The 19,846-nt window shown below is 54.7% G+C and overlaps 1 protein-coding gene across 1 annotated transcript in view; it reads right to left on the bottom strand.

Moving 5' to 3' along the window:
- Positions 1-17,595, bottom strand: part of Acot11 (acyl-CoA thioesterase 11) — a 42,520-nt gene extending 24,925 nt beyond the window's left edge. The window contains exon 1 of the mRNA XM_010610381.3: positions 17,211-17,595. Within this exon, the coding sequence (XP_010608683.1) occupies positions 17,211-17,243 (33 nt within the window). The 5' untranslated portion in view covers positions 17,244-17,595. The remainder of the gene's footprint in view (positions 1-17,210) is intronic.
- Between the last annotated feature and the right edge of the window lie 2,251 nt (positions 17,596-19,846).

Here is a 19,846-nt window from a genome sequence, read left to right as displayed (position 1 = left end):
TCAGGCACAGTGCTGAGCACCTAGGGGAGAGAGCAATGGCCCCAGAGCTCTCAGCCTGGGTGGAGGCCCGCGAGGTGCCAGGCTGCCCCGCTTTCAGACTCTGGTAGGCAGCTTGAAGGCCGCTTCAGTCCAGACAGCAGGACCCATCACCATGGCAACTGCAGCAGAGTATTTCCAGCCTGGGTGTGCACTGGGGCCCACTTGGATGTGGATGCGGGTGGTTGGCTTTCCGGGTGTGGGAGCCAGAGAGGGAGAAGGCAAGCAGGCCACAAACCCTGAAAGCCAGGAGTTCTGGGAAAAAATAGTCCAGGAAGAAGCCCTGGGGAGAGCTAAGGAGGCCTGGAAGGCAAAATGCAGAGGAACAGTGGGCAGAACAAAGAAGGCAACCAAAGTTCTGGGTGGGCTGGAGGTGCACCTTGGGAACCCGCTTGGCCACACCCACATCCCAGGTCCTCACAGGGAAGGCAGAAGGCCCATCTTACAGATGAGGAAACTGAGAATGGACAGGGCCTATGCCAGCAAGCCTGAGCTCCAGTCCTCTTCCTGCTTCTCTGCTGTTGCCCCCACTCCTGAAAGCTGCCTGCTTCCTGTACTGGAAAGCAGAGTCCCAGCTTCCCAATGGACTCCATGTGCCTGCAGACAGGATTCCTGTCTCCTTCCTTTCTTCCTTCACTAAGCACCTCCACTGCCCTGGGCTCTGGGCCAACTGCCAAGAAAATGAAGATGAAGTGGTCCTAGAAGAACCTGGCACACAGTAGAGCCTCACCCAGCATTTGCAGAGGGAGGAGTAGAGGCAGACCTGAGTGCAGAGCTCAGCCTGTCCCGCAGGCTGTGTGACCCTGAGAAAGCCTCCCATCTGGCCCTAAGGTCCCCATCCCTGCCTGGGACCAGAGTTCCAGGCCAACCCCTGCTGCAGAGCCCTGCGGAACACTGGACCTCACTGTCACTGAAGCCAGTCAGGGGGCAGGGGTGCAGAGCAGCCCAAGTGCCCGGGCACATTCTCTCAGACTCTTCATTCCTCGGGCTCCCAGGCACTGTGCCTGAGGTGGGCTGGCTGCCAGCACGAGGCTAGGCCTGGCCAATGAGACCCTGGAGCAAGGCCACTCCTCCCCAGAGAGCTGAGGACCAAGGCAGCTGAGCCAGCCCAGCACTCCAGAGGGCAGAGAGGTGCCCTTTCTCAGAGCAGCCAGGCCAGGCCCCAGCCCCAGACCACAGCAGAGCTGGCTGAATTGGATGACTCCCAGGAGGCCCCAGCAGAGCATGCCGTGGGCCCTGCTGGATCAGAATAGGAGAGACCACCAGTCCAGCCCCAGCTGGGGACAGGCACGGAGGGAAAGGCCAGTCCAGGGTGCCCTTGTGCAAGTGCCCAGGGAAGCCGGAGCACCTGGGCAATTTGACATCAGGTTTCACCTTGATCTCCTCACCCTCCCACCTCAGCGTACCCAGGGCCTGCGTGCTGGCTGGACACCCCACAGCCTGTCCTTTGGCCTCCAGCCACTGTACCTCCTCCCAGCTCCATCCTGCACCATGGGGTTGTTCCAAAATGAAAAGCCACAGCCTCAACCACTTAGCATGTCCTACTTTGCCCAGGGACCTGGCCAAGTCCACCTTGGCCCTCCCCCATGGGCATCACTCTTTTTTCTGCCCTTAGGACCACACAGACCTTCCTAAAGAACAGTCCTCACCAGCACCTCCTCTGCTCAAGGGCCTTCGACAACTGCCCTCTGCTATTAGGTCGACGCCAGAATCCCTCTGTCTCATCTGCCCCTGAGCCCCTGCTCCTCCCTCTCATCTTCCTGTCCCCACCTTCGCCAAGGAAGGTTAGGGCTTCCCAGGGTCCTGCAGCCTCACTGTCCCTATTACAGCACTGACCACACTGCACCACCCCCAGTGACCCCACAAGACAAGGACCCTGCCCATGGCAGACAGAAAGGGGATAACTGAAGACCTGAAGACCTTAGGGCTGAGAGTCGAAGGACCAGGAAAGTCAGAGGGGAAACAACAGCCACCCAGGAAGCATGAATGCCAGGGATCCGGAGCAGTGGACAGCACAGGGCATCCTGCAGGGCTAGAGATGGAGGGACAGAATGGGGTGTGCGGGTGCAGCCAGGGAGGCCCCAGAAACCAGGGAGCCTCCTTGGAGAAGGGTGTGGCCCACACTGACGGTGAGCAGACTCCACAGTGCCTGTGGGCCCATACAAGGCTGACCCACACACGTATCCCAGCAGGGAGTGGCAGGCTTGGGGGGCTCAGGAATTGCCACCATGATGGGCTGTGCAGGGCCAGGGGTCAGCCTGACTTGGGTTCAAGTCCAGCTCCAAGTAACCCGGGCAAACCCAAGCAGGGATGTTTGACCTCCATGGGCCTCAGTTTCCTCATCTGTAAAAGTGGGATAATAACAGCTCCCCGTAAGTGTGCTTGGGGATGAAATGAAGAGACAAAGTGTGTAATGAATGCTTCTAGCACTCATCTAGTCTGTGGCTGATGTTCACGGGGTGCTTGCTGTTAGCATTCTAAACCGTACGGTACGGGCTTCCCACCCCAGTTCAGCTGGGAGCAACTGAACTGGACTGTTTGCATGGCACCGCCCCCCACCCAGCTCAGGAATTCTGTGACTGGTTCTGCAAGAACTCAAACAGCCAGTGACTGACTGCACTATAAGTCTGCAACCCCAGAGCAGGAGGCCCCCAAGCCGGGCTCCCCCTCCCATCCGGTCCTCCCAAGTCATGGGCTGGAGGGGCTGGAAGGCACTCCCACTCCCACGAGGGGCCCGGAACAGGAGGCCTCTGGCCCACCTCAGAGCCCAGGCCCCATGAAAGGCCCATTGTCTGAACCAGGTCAACCCCAGGAGCTGAGCCAGCGGAACTGGATGCCCAAACCCCTCCCCAGCCTCTGGCAGAGACAAGCGCCACCAAGGACAGCCTCTCCCGCGGGCAAGGCAGGGCATCTGTCCACATTCCAAAGCTCTCCTTCCTGTCTGTTCCCTACCTGCTTCCCCCAAGAGGCTCTGCGGGGGCCTGCACAAGACAGACATACACTGAGAGCAGAAATGTAAACAAGTCAAGCTGAAGAACCAAATAAGGGCGGAGAGAATTATGGCAGGAATGCAGGGCCCGCCACAGAGAACTGCATTTGGCATTGTGGTTCCTAGTAAAAGAGGCAAAATAATAATAATAATAAAAGGCAGCAGTAGGTACCAAAATGTTGGGTAAAACAGCGCTGGGTACAGGGGAATGTGGAAAAACTGTTTAATGGGTTAAGGGTTTTACTTGGTAATGGTGGAAACACTGCAATTTATCAAATATCAGGAAACTGTAGCTAATTCTATATGGATTTTACCTTGATAAGTTTTTTTTTTTAATTCTTGAGAGAAAATATCTTAGACAAATATATCAGGTCAACCTACTACTTTACATTAAATTAAAATTTAAACACCAGCTATCTTTTTAAGAAAAAAGAGATGGTAAGTGCAGAAAGCAGGGTACCCAGGCGGGTGCCTGGCACATAGTAGGAGCTTTGGAAACATGGATTTCATAGAGCTCTGGCCTTAGTTTGAGGAGCTGGGAGAATCTGTCAAGTGGGGCATCTAACTCGATGGCTTCTTTCCAGCCATAAAGACCCAGCTCACAGGAAGTTCTCCAGTCCTGGTACCCACAGGACCAGGGAGCAGAGTCCAGTGTGCTGTGAACCAAATGCACTAATTTGTTCCATGGGTCCCTGATTGCCACTTGTGTCCCCAACATAGGCAGGGAGAATGCAGGCCATGAGGCCTCACTCCCACCCCTGCCCCTTCACCCTATTTTAGAACAGACAGTCAGAACATCACCTGCCTCCCTCCGCGCCCCCAAGAGCAAAAATAACCTCATCTGAAACCTGACACTCACTCTGATGGTCCACCAGGAGCTGGCCAGGGCAGAGTCAGGGAGAGGGCCGCTCCCAAATGCCATCCCACCGTATCTCATCTGACCCAGGGGCAAAGATTGGAGGCACCGTCATGGACAGGGAACCCAAGTCCTGCCCACGGTGCTCTGCTCTGGACCCATGAGCCAGGACTCAGGTGCAGGCCTCCAGCCTCTGTCTATCTTGCAACACATTTCTTGGCACCCTGAGCAGGTCTTAGACTTTACACACCTGCTTGGCTGTATGGATGGGGAAACTGAGGCACAGAGAGCTCCCTGCCTACCGTCTGAAGCAGATGGGCTCACAGCCAACAAGTCCTTGGGCAAGATGTCTAGAAGTTGTTTTGTCCTGGGGGACAACAGGACAAACAGCTTATCTTCTATCCCTAAAACCAAAGGCAGCTGGCTGCCTGTGTAGTGCTGTGGGAGCATCATTTCCAGGGCAGGCAGGAGTTGGCTGGACGGGAACTCCTGTTTCCCTAGACCAGCACAGGCCCTGAAGCCTGTTTCGCCCCTTGGGAAATGGAAATACAGAAAAGGGAGTTGGTGGGGAGTGCGGGTCCTGGAGACCACGCTGCATCTGAACCCCAGCTCAGCCCTCCCGCACTCAGCTGCCATTCCTTCAACACTCACTCCTGCTGTGGGCCTGCTTTCTTCACCAGTAAAATGAGAATCCCAAGTACTTAGCAGGGTTGTCCAGAGGCGCAAAAGGGGGAACACAGCCAAAGGGCTGTGCCAAGCCTTCGGGCATTGCCTGTGCCCTCCTGTTACTAAAGCTCCCAGGAGAGGGAGAGGGAGTCAAGGAGTTGACCTTGATTGGCCTATGAGCCTGAGTGACCCTAAGGCAGGCAGCCTCACAAAGCCAGGGCCAGATACACCAGGCAACAGGCATTGAACAAGAAGTGACCTGGGAGAGGCTGTCAAATCAGCAGGGGCTCCAGCAGAGGGCAGGAGGACAGGGCTAAGACTGAGAAGCTGAGCATGAGGCCAGGGCCTCGGCCTGCACCTTCATCGTGCACCTGCGTGTCAGGTGAGCCCTGCACCAGAAGCTTCCAGGGACAGAGCAAAGGTTTAACCTCTCTGAGCTCAGCTCCCTCAGTCCATAAAATTGGAAAGTAAAAGGTCCCACCTAGAACGCACAGATGAGATGGAGATCAGTCACCTCCTCCAGGAATGACTATGTAACCCAGGGATGGCGAACCTATGGCACTCTAGTCATCACTGATGTAACGTGCCGGGCACTGTGCTGAGTGGTTCCCTGCATCTTTCTCTGTTCATTGCCACACAACCCTACCAGCTGGATGTTATGATTTTCATTTTACAGATGAGGAAACAGAGGCTCGGGAAAACTGAGTTACCTGCATTTGCACCATGAAATCACTGCTGTACAGGGCAGAGAGGAGACTTAGACTTGAACCTGTGCCACTCAAGGCTGCTGAGGCTGCCTGGCCAGTTTCCTCCAACTGACTCCCTCTGTGGCAGGACAGCCACGGCCACCTCCCGGGTGACATGTGACAGCCACGGTCATGCCAGGCCATACTGACTCCTGGAGCTTGTGTTTGCAGATGCTCCCCCTCCATAGCAGGAACAACTATGTGCACAGAGCCCTGTGCCCAGGGGTCTAGGCCCTTTTTGTGGCACTGTCCTACTGCCACCACCACTGAGAAAGCTACAAGCTCTCCATGTGCCAAAAACTGTTCTTCGTCAACCCTCAGAACCCAAGAGTGGGAGAACAGCCCAGGGCCAGCCAGACAGCACAGCAATCCTAGCTACCACAGCAGGCACTTGCTTACCCCTCCCGAGACTGCCAGGCCCTGCCTTTGGGTCACCATGGCAACAGGCAGCCAGGTGATGGGCCCAGGCCCTGTGTTCTGCCAGCCACCTCCTTTACCAGAGCTTGGGCAGGAGGGTGAGGGAGAGAGAGGGAGACCAAACAGAAGGACGGAGGGGAGAAGAGCACAGTTACAGAGAGAGGAAGCAGCAAGAGTCAGGGAGAAAAAAAGGAAAGAGAGCAGGGAAAGGGAAGATAGAAAAAAGATGAGGTAAGAGAGAGAGGAAAAAAATAGACTGTTAAAGAGCAGAACAAGCAGAAAAGAGGACACACACATGCGTGGGCACACACACACACACACACACACACACGCACACACGCACACACACGCACACACACACACACACACACACAGGGAGAAGTGAGGGAGACAGGAAAGGGGCCCCCTCCAAACCTCCCCGCTGCACACACACACATTCCTCCAGCTTGAGCCACTCTCAGCCAGCAGAGGGATTCTGGTTGCCACTGGGACTTCCTGTCCCAGGAAGGCGGCCCCTTCAAGACCCCAGCTGCTTCTCCACGCCCCTCCCACCAAGGGACAGTGTCCTCACCTTCCCGGGACTCCCAGGCAGCACCTCCCCACTTGGGATACCCCTCCCTCTCAACCCTCAAAGCCACAGAGCTCTCCTGCCCCTCAGCTTCCTCCCTCCCACCTTCCCCAGCTTCCCTTTACACAAAACAACAATTTCTTATTTCTCCCCAGTGTTCGAGGAGCCATTCCTAAGCAGGGCAGAGCGGGCAAGCAGGGGCTGTGATTTATCTTGCTGTGTGGGAGGTGAGCAGGTCTCAGAATAAGACTTAGCAAGGGGCCCCTGCAAATCTAAGGCGGCAAATCTGGAGGTTGGAGAGGCTCAGCGGAGCTGCCTGCTGACCATGGGCACCAGGGGCTTCCCTCACCCAGAGCGCTCTGGCTGCAAAACAGTCTGCCCTGGCCTAGTCCTGCCACATCTGGGTCTTTTTTTTGCCCTATCTCAGAGGAATCTGAGCCCACAAGAAAGGTTCAAAGAAGAAAAATGAGGAGGGTGGAGAAAGAGAAGAAAATCACAGGAAGGCCCAGCAGGCTCAGACTACATCCATCTGACCCTGCCTCTGGCCAGACAACCCAAAGCTATTATTGAAGTCATTCTGAACCTCACTTTACACATCCAAAAAATGGGGACAGGAACATCCCAGGCAGGACTCAGTGAGACTGTGCTCAGATCTGGCCCAATGCCACAGTCTTTGTGTTCTTAAAAAGCCAGGTGTCTGCCCCTGCCAGCCAGGGGTCTGCACTGGCACCCCAGGGTAGGAGACATCGCTGAGAATACCAGACCTCTGCAGAACAGGGAGGGTCAGTCATGGCCTGTCCACCTGTTGTGACAATGACTTTCACTCTTCCTCCCCACCGCACCAGTTGGACACTGGTCTGTCCACACACCGATCTGTCTACCACCATGGCTTCACTTCAAGCAGGAATCAAGGTTGGACAGGACGGAGTCTTCGGCTTTCTGTGAGGCCACCCCTCCCATGGGTGTCCACGCATCAGGAAGGGAGTGGATTCTTGGACTCTAAGGCGGTGATCACCAGAAAGCAATGTGGGGTTACTGAGAACAAGGCATGTGTGGGGCAGAAACAGATATATCTGCATATTTTGAATTTATACTGACCCTGAACATTGTATGTGCTCTGTAAAAATGTGTGAGACTGACACCAGGAGGCATCGCCAGTGGTGCCACCTTTGCTGGCTCCATCCAACACTAGGTCAAATGGCTTGAATGAAGACACAGCTGTCAGCCAGGACCACTCCAAAACACCCTGATCCAAACTCCAAACTCCAAAGCCCTCAACACGGAAGAGCTCAATCATCAGCCTGCATTTAAGCCCGTTTCTGTTGCCAGCACTTTAAGTTGTTTTCATGCTGGGGTGGCGCTAACCTAATGGTTGTTTGTGTGATTTCATCTATCCACAAACTCTACAGTGACAACTCCTGCTGAAACCAAACCAGAGCCCTGTGGCCGGAGGCAGAAGGCTTCCTGCTGTGATGGGGGTGGGGTGTGGCCCCTGTTAGGGAAGCAATGACTCAATGCAGGAGACAGCCCAGGCTGGGGCCCTGTGAGGAGGTGGGAGCCCAGGGAGCAGGGAGTGGCCAAGGGCCAGGAGGGACAATCCCTGGCTGCAGATCTGAGGGCTGCCTGGGCCAGAGGACAGGAGTGCTAGCTAATGAGGTTAAAATCCAGGCCAGGGTAGAAAGCCCCACCCCCACCCTGGCTGGGGATCAAGGAGTATCCTCCATGCCTTTAAGGCTCTGGGAACACAGCATGGGACAGGACAGTCTCTTTGCTAGTGGGTGGACAATAAACAAAAGGAACAAGATGGTGTTAGAGAAAGAAGAATGCTATCAGAAAGTAAAACCAGGGGCTGTGATGAAGAGAAGATGGCAGGTGGGAGGAACTTGTATAGGGGCAATTGTTCAAGGACCTGGGGTTACCAGGCATGGAAACCAAGGTGCCAACTCCCAAGAGGGCAGGATCAAAGGTCAGCAGAGGAAGAGCAGGTATTGGGAGGTAATTCTGGAGGGCCAGGTAGGTCCCTGAGGAATCTAGATTTTTCAGCAAGTGAGAAGAAGGCTTGGAGGCTGTCAGGAAGGGAGGTGACCTGACCTGCACTTCAGATCCCTATGTTGTTGGGTGGAGGTACACTTTAGGATGAGGGACAGGGAGGCAGGGAGAGTCCACAATGCCATCCACTGGGCCGATCAGAGAGGATGGACAGAGGGTGGAGTCGGGGGACCCAACTTGTGGTACTGAGAGAAGGGGAAGGCCCAGGCCTGGAATGAATGACTGGTGGGTGGTGGTGCTGGCCACTGAGCTGGGGGAGCCCAGTGGAGAAATAAATAAGGGTGGAATCAAAACTCTGTGAGATGCTGGTCAATGTTTAAGAAAGTTCCAGAGTACAACCCAGGAGAAGACAGGCATACTGAGTATCTAAGACCCACATCGCTCTGTGACCTTGTAGTAGGTTAAAGGCCCCAGCTTTTGCTATGATTCCCACTGAGAGTAGAGTCCAAGCTCCGCCCCTGGAACTGAGTCATCTTTTGTCACAAGAAGACATGCAGTTTCCACAAGACCTTGTGGAGCTCTTACTCTGGGAAATCTTAGTCCCCTGAGACTGTCACACTGAAGAGGACACATGTAGATGCTCTGATCAGCAATCCCAGCTAAGCCCAACCTTGCAGCAATCCCCACCATGGTGTCAGTGGCATCATCTTGGACCCTACCACCACCACCATCAAGTAACCTCCACCAGTGCCCCATGGGGAAGAAGAACCCAATCAAGCCCAGCCCAAACTTCTGTCCCACAAAATCACTAGACACCATAAAATGATGGTTGTTCTAAGGCATTAAATTTCAAGGTAGTTGGCTCTTCAGCTCTGATATCTAGAACAGACATCATCCCAGAAAAGAGGGTAGAGAAAGATTTGCATGCTCCATAGGAAGGAGGAGTCTGCCAAAGAGACTGTGGGGGAGCAGGCAGGCAGGCAGGAGGAGCCCCTGGAAAGAGTGGCTTTCCCAAAGGAATACTGCTGGTCACCTAGCAGAGTCAAGGCAGATGGGGAGAGAAGCTGTCACTGATTTGATCAAAGGAAGGGAGGTGAGACAAAATACCTGACATCCAAAGTTAAAGGAGGAAAAGTTTATTTTAATTCAGTTTATAGAGATTTCAATTCATAGTTGTCTGGCTCCAAGGCAGGGAGGCATGGCAGAGGGGTATTGCAGAGGAGAAACAGTTCATGGCAGGCAGAAGGCAGCGAAGCAGCAAGCAAAAAAGCAGTGCCCTTCTTTCTATCCCTCGTATCCTATCCAGGCTACCAACCGCACTCACATCCAGGATGGGGCTCCTTTAATCCTAGCATCACACTAGAAATCAACCCCAGCATCACATCCTCAATCCCAGAGGCACACATCTAAAATCTAGCCACCTCCTAAAAGCCCCACTTATCACTGCATGAAGTTTTGGGGGGACATCTAAACACAGCCACAACAGGAGGAATAGAGAGAAAACCAATCACAGTGACAGGGAAAGGATGAGAGTTCAGCAAGTAGACATGGGCTCTATAGAAAGTTTGAGAGGTTATTATGGGAAGAAGAACCAAAGAAACCAAGTAGTAGCTGGACATGGGGACAGGGGAGGGGCTTTGTTCACCTAAAGGTTGGGAGATACTGGAGCTCATTGCCATGAAGGTGGAGAGCTGCCTACAGGACAGAGGCTTCCCAGGAAGGTCTTTTTTAAATTCTTTTAGATTCATTTTAGAAATCTATGGCTGCCATTTATTGTGCAGCTATTCTGTGCCAGGCCAGGGGTTCTTTAGCTTACACTTGTACTCTGAAACAGGAATCCTCATTTCACAGATAAAGAAAAGGAAACTTGGCTATTGTGCCTCTTCATGATAGTCCACCCTCACACTGTAGGGTGCACTTCTTTTCCTACTTTTACTTGGTCCAAACTCACTCTGTAAAGGCTGTTTCTTTTCCTAACTTTAACAAAATTTTGCTACAGTTGAAGAAGGAAAAGAAGGAGAAAGGAGGAAAATGAGGAGGAGGAAGAAGAGGGAAAAGAAACATGTCAAGGAACGAGGAAAGACACCCCCTACCCACATATACACCCCTGGCCAGTGAAAGGCAAAGGGAACTGGAATGGGACTCTCCCAAAACCAGAGACAGTTCAGGTGCTGCAGAGTGGATGCCAGGCAGAGGGAGGTCAGGTCACCAGCCCATAGACCTTCTGTGACAGACTCTTGGTCCCTTGCCTCCCAGCTCCCCTGTGTCCCGGGCAACGTGGGGCAGAGCTGGCTGGGAAGGTGATCCAGACCAGTGGCTTCATCTGGGCTGTGGGGATATCACCACCACCGCCGCCGCCACTCCCCATCCAGAGGGCCAGCCCAGCAGGCTCAGAAGTCCCTCCCACTCCCCTGCCAGCCTAGCTGGAACCTGTTCCTTCTGTGGAGAGACACACCTTCTCTGTGCCTTGCTGCTGGAAGCTCCACTTTTATCTTCAAAAGCAGGGTGGGGACCAGACCAGTTCAGAGTCCCAGGAGGCCCTCAGGGTGGGGATGGAAGGCAGGGCTGGGCCCTTCCCTTCTGGTTCTCTTCAGAGAGGCTCCTTCCCAGCCCGAGCAGCTTACCCCTTGGCCCCGTCTCCTCTCTGTGCCAACCCCTGGCCCTCTCTCAGAGCCTGTAGGCTGCCACTAGATCTCTTCAGTCTCCTCTGTGTAAAGTCAGCATGGCCTATGTCTGCCCTGGGACCCCACCCCCCACCCCCACCCCGAGTCTGGGGAAGATCTAGTCAAGAGCGCAAGTGTGGATCCTTCCCACTGCCCACTGTGAGAAGGCAGAGGGAGATGTTGGGTCTTCATGCCTTCCCAAAGGAACAAAGAGAAAAACTGTGGACCCACCTGGTACAGCAGGCCTGGAGTGGCTGGAAACCAGAACTGCTTCAGAGGAGGCCCCAGGGCCACTCCCCTCCCAGACCTGTGACCCGGGCCAGGCCACACCCCAGGGCAACAGCAGCCAGTTCCAGCCAGTTCGCAGGCAGCACAGTGTCAAGGAGTGGGGAGACCTGAGCTCAGGTGCTGCCTCCCTGGCTTCCTGGCAAAGCTGATCCCACCCATCCTAATGTAAGCATAGCTCTCTGGAGTCCCAGCACCTCGTGACCATTTTCCCAGTGCCCAACACGTGGCAATCTTGATAGACACTCTACAGTGGCCCTGTGAGCATGACACCAATTCCTCCTTACCATGTCCTGGGAGGCACAAGTGTCTCTCCAGCACAGGAAAGGGAGCTAATGCTGGCCCAGAGCTCCACACCAGGGAGAGGAGGCAGTGTTACTACTCACTGGGCTGCCTGCCTCTCCAAAAGACAGGCTTTTTAATTCGCGTCCACTGATGTTCATTCATAATGCATAATTTGCAGAGGGCCAATTATTACCACTGAGGAAGTGCCAGACAGGAAATACAGACGGTAGAGGCGGCCAGGTGGAGTGGCCTCCACCAGGGGTCGCTGCCACATTCCCTGACCATTTCTTTGTGGAACTGTGCCTCTCACACACAGGAGACTCTGGCCAGACCATGGTTCCTCACCTAGAAAAGCTTTTGAGGCCCAGCTAATCCATTGCTTCCTCCAAGGACCTCGCCCTGACCCTCCGGGGCTAGTGAGGGCCACTTCAGGGCTTCCCTCCATCAAAATCTGGCCGCATCCTTGTTTTACCCTGCTGGATCTCTGCATTTGCCCAGGGGACACCTGAGGACAGGTCTGGTGTGACTCATTCTTGTGTCCCCAAAGTGCTAGACTCTGGCTCTTTGCATCACAGCCCTGCTGCCACCCCTACCTGCAAGGAGGCTGCTCTTGGAATGGCAGAGGGACACAGGCCTGCAGCCAGGGAGCTGGCAGAGGATCCAGTTGGCAGCACCACCTGTCCCTGCAGCCACAGGACAGAGCAGGCACAAGGCAAAGACATGAGATCCCCCACTCCAGGTCAGTCCAGGACAAAGCAAGGGACCTCAGTGCCCAGGGCCTCTGCCCAACTGGAGCCTGGGGCCAGACAAGACTTTGAGTGCTCTAACTGGCTCAAAGAGGCTTGGTTTTCTTTGTAAAGCCAGCTGAAAACCATTAGGCTTGCAAAGATATTTTGTTTTTTGGGGTTTTGGGTGTTTTTTGTTTTTTTGTTTTTTGTACCGGGGCCTTTGTGCTTGTGAGGCAGGCGGTGGAACCACTGAGCTAAATCCCCGGCCCTTGGTATTTAAATATGCCAGGCACTTAGTAGGTCCTTGGCTGAAAAGTTCACTTTCACCTTTGCATCTGACCAAGCCTCCCTGCCACTGAACTGCTGAGGAAACGAGTCCAGATGAGATGGAAAAAGGAGCGACCACCACAGCCAACCAGGGGCCAGATCTACTCCTCCAGGGTCTCTGATTCTGCCAAAGGTCTGGCAAGATCTTCAGGACAGACAGATCTGCTTCATACGCAGGGACACTGCAGTCCCAGAGGCAAAGCAAGCTCGCATCTCTGAGGCAGGGCTCTGGACCCTTCTGCTGTCCAGTGCAGTGCTGGACAGTTCTCCAGAGGCCCCAGGATGCCAGAATGGCCTCCCTCAGCACTGGCAAAGGTGAACGTGAGGGCTGGTGGTGAAGACTCCCCTAGACCATGGCACGTGTGTGGTGGGGTCAGCTCAGACAGCCTGGGACCCTGAACCCACAAGTTAGTGTGCAAAGCTGGGCAGAGGGATGAGTTCATTCACTGGCTGCACATCTGGGTTCCAGAGGTCTCCCTGGCCAAGACAAAGGCTGGAGAAGCTCCCATGAGCCCAGGCACCTCCTCTCATGTCTCCCTGCACATCTGCCCCAGGGGCTAGTCCTCTTTCCAGTGCTGTTGTGAAGAGTCCAGAGGGCAACCAAGCTCCTCATTGTGCTGTCCACACAGAGAAGAGGAGGGAGGATGATGTGTTTACTGGGTCACTGAGCTCAGCCTGCAGGGACTGCACACCCTGCACCAAGCTCGGGAACCACAGGGCCCCCAAGGAGCTCACAGACAGCAGAGCCCAGAGCCCTCCAAACCTAACTCAGTCTACAAAGCCCAGAGCCTCAGCTGCAGCCTCCTGAAGCTGTCCTGCCCCAGCTCACTCCTCTCCAAGCCACATGGGCTCCATTCAGCAGCAGTGCCTTGGAGAGGCACACAGCCTGGCCCTGGTGGGAATACTCCTCCGCCAGAGCTCCCACAGCTCTCTTCTCCACCACTAGATCGCTGCTCCACACAGCCTGAGGTTAAGCTCCACAGTGCTGCGTATTAGCTGTGACCTTGAGAAAGTCACCTGTCTGCCTCAGTCTCTTCTTAATACAGGCACAATGACACTATCCGCCTCGCAGAGTTGTTATAAGGAATAAATGAGTTGGCACACGGTGGGGACCTACATGGCACTATTCACAGCACTTATTGCAGACTCTTGTTATTTGCCTTCCCCACCATCTCTCCCTACTAACCGTCAGCTCTGCTCGGTCACAGGCCATAGCACACTCAGTGCCTGTCACCTGCATCTGTGGAAGGAACGAGTAGAAAAAGGTACAACCTCATCAGGAGATGTCGTAGTTTCTGGGGCCAGACAGGAGGAAACTCAGGGGGGAAGCGAAGGCTGAGCTAGGTTTTGAAGGAGGAAGAGTCCTCCGGACAGGCTGCCAGCAGCTCCTGAACAGACTGATGGGAAATGTTTGCGTCTCACTCAACCCAGCAACCCCTGTGGTCACATCTCCATTCTGTGTGGTCTTTGAGGCCTACTGTCTGATAGATGGGCACATGGCTCTCTCATCGCTTTACATCTGTAGGTCTCTTCCTCACCATGCAGCCAGAACCTGGAGCAGACAACCCCTGCCCTTCTCTGTCAGGCCGCTCAAGGTGTCACACGAACCCTTCACAAACTTTCAGAGCCTCCTGTGTCAAAGTGGGGCACTCCGGAATCACCCAGCACCCAGAGGAGTGAGCAGTGGGGTTAATGTAAGACTCTGAGCCAAACGCTGGACCTTCAACCTCCCCCTGCACTGGATGGGACCCCCAGTGGGGCTGGGGATGTTGTCAGTCTGTGTTCAGGTTCAAGGTGAGGTGGTGGGATCACAATGGAGGTCTGGAGCAGCACAGCATCTGTGAGTGTGAGCACAAGTGCCCACAGCCGTGTCTGACCTCTCACCGCCCGGGGACCAGCACTCCCTGGGCGCACGGCATCTCAGAAGGACTGGGACAAACAATCCTCCCGTCATCATTTCTGCACTGGAAAAAAAACCCTGACCCCACAGAGAACTGAGCGGGGCCTGGCTAGACCTGAAGGTGGGCAGAGGGTCCCAGACCTCCAGAGCCTGGCAGTCTCTCCAGTAGGGCATCACGGGCCCCCACCAGCCCACTTGCATGGGGAAAGGAGATGAGCACTCCACCAAGAGAGGCAAGAACTGAGGCTGAACAGAGTCCTGCCAGCAGCCCCAAGTGAGCACCAGCACCCCTGCTGCCTCCTGGCTGGGTGGCAAATCACGGCCCCACGCACTCACTCTTAAGAGCCAGTGCTTGTTTGCTGGGAACCCAGCAGTGAGCAGGAGCCCGAACTGCCTGACTCCAGCACTCACTGCCTACGCTTCCTAGGATGCCGAAAAGAGCCCCCACACTGCACAAAGTGGGGCTTGAGAATCATCTGAGATCCCTTTTGTTCCCCCTTTGACCTGCCTTCTTTAGTCCCCAGTGAAGATAGTTCAGTGGGACTTTATTTGTTGGTTTGTTTGCTTTTGATTTATTTGCTAGTTTGCTTTTTATTAAAAGATGCTTCACCTTGCAAGCTCAAGGACCTGAGTTCAATCCCCGGTACCAAAAAAAAAATAGAAAAAGATGCTTCGGATCCAAGCCAAAAAATATCTCCAAACTCTCTCTTATATCAGAGTAAAGGGAAGTCAAGAGGAAGCTAGGGAAGAGCCAGGGATTTAGCTCAGTGGTTCCACCGCCTGCCATGCAGGCGCAAGGTCCCGAGTTTGATCCCCAGTACTAAAAAAAAAAAGAAGAAGAAGAAGCCAGGGAAATCCACGACTTGTCAACAAGGCAATAGTTCAGAGGTGGCAGGTGAGGGCAGAGTGTTGTTAGCCAACACGAGGTCCGTGTCCTTGTGTGCCCAGTTTCTCATCAGATGCCCACCTCCACTGCAGACTCACTCTGGACACAGGCACAGTGCAGAGTCGGGGCGTGATTGTTGGATGCCCCTCTCAGCCATCATCTAGTAGAGCCTCTGGTCCCTTAAGAGCCCAGACTCTGGAGCCAGGACCAGAGTTCAAATTCCAGATCTGCACTTACCAGCGAGATCTTGGGACATCACTGAACCTCACTGAGCTTCAGAGTCCTTATACAGGACATATGTGTCCCACCTCCTAGAGAACTGAGTAAGTTTGGCTTTGCTAACACTGCTGTCTCTGGAAAACGGGGCTAAAGACACATCTCATACCCACTGGGAAAGAAGTTCTTTAAATAACAGAACTTGGGAGAAGACCCGGCCGCCCTTCATCTAGAACACACTCTACCCTGGGCACAGAGGATGGGAGCAAGAGGCCCTGCTGCTCAGATCCCACCCTCGGCCAAGTTGAGAAGCCGCCTGCACCCATACATTCCCTAAGCTTTCCCAGGACTCTGCCCAGACCCAGCCCAGTGCCAGGTACACCAGAAGCAGCCTCAAGGAGCCTGCTGGCTGGAGGGAGCACAGGTGTGCAGGGGAAGCATGGGTTCCACTCAGAGAGCTGGGCTTTCCAGCAGGGGCGGCCCCTGAGCTGAATCTGGGGGGTCTGGGGAACATGCCAGGGAGATGAATTAGAGGAGGAGAGGGAGGCTGGGGTAACTCTGGCAGAGGGCATGGCAGGTAAAACCATGGGAAGGAGAGGAAACAGCCAAGCGCAAGGCTGTAGAAAGCAGTTCCGTGCATCCCCGGCAGAAAACACAGAGGGGTGAGGACGATGGGTGTGGAGGGAGGCAGGCAGGGGTGGAAGTCGGATTGCCAAGGTCCTTTAGTGTCACAGAAGGCATGTGAAAGTCACACTGAAGTTGGGGACAAGGCACACTGGCCTGCTGAAGGGGGCATGGCATGGATCAGGGGGCCTAGTGAGGATGGGAGTTGAGGGGTGGCTGTGGAGATGGGGGGGTTCATACAGCCTCTCTTTATTTTCCCCAGCCCCCCCTTTTTTTCTGGTACTGGGAATCGAACTCAGGACCTCGTGCTTGCCAGGCAGGGACGGTGCCCAGTACCTTTTGAAAAGGCTGTTGCTGCCAGCATCCTCAGCAGACAGCCGCTCTGCGGCCGCACAAGCCCTCTGGCCTGTCCGGAGCCTTTTCCAAGTACCAGGTCAAAGGCCCTAGCAGGTGCCACCGAGCCCTTGGATCTGTGTCTGTCCTTGGAACTCAATCTCAGCTCCAAAGTCCCCGTGAGAAGGTTCCAGGGAAAAGTGCTCTCTAAGGTCACTTCCCAGGATGCTTTTCCACATGGCCGGTCCCTCACGTGGTCCTGTGCCTGCTCTCTGACTTCACCCTGAAACTCTGTCCGTCACGCGTGCACACACACTTCATTCTGCTCTTCCACCAGCTCTGCAGCCTTGGAGCTACAGCGTTAAACACCTCACAGCCCTGAGCTCATCAGAAGGCAACAAAGAGAGACACGCACAGACCTGAACCACACAGAAACTCACCACCCCAGCCGGACGCCCAGAACACTGCCAGCCCAGAGCGTCTACTGGCTCCTTGGCACTTGTTTGGGGGACACTGTCTATGAATAAGCAGCCTAGAGATTCCACAAGTTCTCCTTTCAAAGAGAACTCGAAAATGGCCTGTGAAGAGTGAGACAGAGGATGCAGAACTTCTGCCTTAAAGGGGACGCGTCAGCGCCTTCCTGGGCCCCCAGCCTCTCCTGCCCTCCCTGTGCCTCCCACAGCCCACTGTCCATACCCTCCGCAGGTGGCTCCCCACATTCTGGATCATCGCAGTGTCCCAGCAGGCTCCGGAGACAAAGGCTGGTCACCTGAGCCACAGCCTGCAGGCACTCTGGCTCCAAACGCAGCCGGCTGCCTCTCGGTGCAGGGTTCCGGCTCCTCCTCCTCCTGCCGCAGCTGCTCCCGCCCTCCCTAGCCAGCTGTTATCGCCGGCCTCTGCCAGGCCCCTCGGCTGACAGCCCTCTGACCCCCTTCTCCTGATCCCACGCAACCTTCACGGAAGTCTCAGGGGCAGCCAGTTGTTTCACAGCCACGGCAGGGGCACAGTGCCCATGCATGTCCTGGGAACCCGGCCTGACTCACTTTTTCTCACCCTACTTCCAGCCACCCCCCTCTCCCCACCATGTTTGGCTCTGGGATGGCCCCTAGAGGCCTGGAGTCCATCCGACCACAAGGGGTCAGGCGAGAACACGGCAGAGGCCAGGGAGCTGCCAGCAGCCTCCCGGACAGACACCAGACCCACCTGCCAGAACTCTGCACCCTTCGAAGTGCCGCCCACCGCCCACCGCCCACTGTTGCACCATAGCACTCTGCTGGCATCCAGCAGCTGCTGGCCGCAGACACAGCACACTCCCACTTCCTTAAAATAGGCACGGTGTTTCTTCTAAAGTGGCACCTGCTACATTCCACCCTGATGGCCATGCAGGATTCAGCCTCCTGGAGCACCACCGGCTGAGGGACCACCAGGATTTCTCTTGTCCCTCTCGCTTCTGCAAGAGGCTTGAAGAGGAGGCCCTGACACTCACACTGGACTAACAGCGTAGTGAAGTGTATGGCGGGAAAGGGAAGGGGTGGGGAAAGGTCCGAGCAAAGGAGATGGGTAGGGAGTAGCAGCAAGCACCCTGTAAAAACTGCATCACTGCTGTGAACCAGGCCTTGTCCCAGGCCCCAGGGGAGGCTCCTGGGCAGAGGAGGCGATGTTTCCTCACCCCAGAGAGCACAGGGGACAGAGAAGCAGATCTGCTTGGTTCCGAGGCCTCTCCCTCCCCTCTGTCCCCTGCTGCTCCAGTTCAGTCACTATAGATTTAACACTGTTCCCTCCGGGCATGTCCTGCCTGCAGGGCCTGGGTTCTGAAGCCAGTTCTTTCACCACTGTGCCGTATGCCTCTGGGCAGGCAGGTCCCTTCCTCTCTGGGATTCCATGCTGTAGGAGTCTAGGACAGCAAAAAGAGCTCATGCCTTGCCTGCACAGAGCTGGTCATCTGTCAGCAGTCCTGTGTCCACAAAGGCAACATTAAAATCAGCCCTTAAAGATACCGGGATAGCCCTGAGGATGGGGGTGACCCAGGTGGCTAAGGAGGTTTGCAGAAGCTGAGGAAAGGGGTGAGGTACAAAGCCTGACAGGAACTGAATAGGGCTAGGGCATCAAGGAGCCTCTAAAAATGATAAACTTGCTCAACATGATGAAGGCCTCGTGAGGCCCAGGACAGGTGGCATGAGTCCTCCCAGATTGGCAAGAAAACCAACCCAGTGGAGGGACAACTCCTGTCCCCCATCACCAGGTCCCCTTCACGGACAGCAGCTGGGGCAACTTCAGGCCCTCTGGATGCAGAGGAAGCAATAGAAGCCCAGAAAGCTCCGGCCCCAGCCTGTGCTCCTGCACAGTGCCACATGTCCCAGGCTGGGATCACATCTGACTCATCTCTGTGCCCAAGAAATGAAGGCCTTCAGTACAAGAGACATAAAACACACATAGATGAATCATAATTCTAGAAGGGCCCAAACTTCAGCCACCTGGACAGCTTCTTAAAGCATAGGCTGCTGAGCCCCATCCCCAGAGTTTCTGATTCAGCAGAGGTGAAGTACAGCCCAAGATCCCTAGCGATGAAGGAACTGCTGGTCTTAGCCTGTGAGCTAGGTCAATGCCCCAGTCACAGTTAGGAAGCAGGAAGCCCAGAGATTTTAAGGGTGGAGCTTGACAATGTATCACTAGCATCAGCAGAAGGAACCCTGGCATTACCACCATGGTCACTGTCATCATAACCCTGTCATTTATCCCTCTTCACACGCCCAGCACTGTGAAAGTACTTCATATACATTTCTGCCTCTAGGTCTCACTGAAAAAAATGCTATGATTATTATTTTCCTGCAAAGCAAAAATCAATATTATGACACATGTGAGCAGTGCACAAGCAAGTGAAGCTTCATCTATATTTACAGCCACTCCTCATCACTCACTTTACCACCTGAATCCCATCTTTTGTCAGACCAGTGCATCACTAGACCCTCATAAGAGTCCAAACCCCACTGTGAACTGCACATTCAAGGGATCTAGGCTGTGTGATCCTTATGAGAAAATACTGCTGATGATTTGAGATGGAGCTGAGGCAGTGATGCTAGTCCTAGAAAACAGCTGCAAATACAGATTAACATTGCAGAGAGACCTGACTGCACAGAGACCATAAGAAATCAGTCGCTTGCAGACTCATATCAAAACCCTACCACCACCCTGCAAAAAGCCAGGCCTGGTGGCACACTCCTGTAATCCTAGCACTCGGGAGGCTGAGGCAGGAGGATCACTGTGAGTTCGAGACCAGCCTGGGCTACATAGTGAGTTCCAGGTCAATCTCAACTACATAGTGAGACCCTGTC

The sequence above is a fragment of the Fukomys damarensis genome, unplaced genomic scaffold (genome assembly GCF_012274545.1).
Source record: "Fukomys damarensis isolate Sample0158 unplaced genomic scaffold, DMR_v1.0_HiC HiC_scaffold_23, whole genome shotgun sequence".
NCBI classification, from domain to species: Eukaryota; Metazoa; Chordata; class Mammalia; order Rodentia; family Bathyergidae; genus Fukomys; species Fukomys damarensis.
Note: the sequence above shows the minus strand (reverse complement) of the source record. Positions and strands in the feature narration are given on the sequence as shown.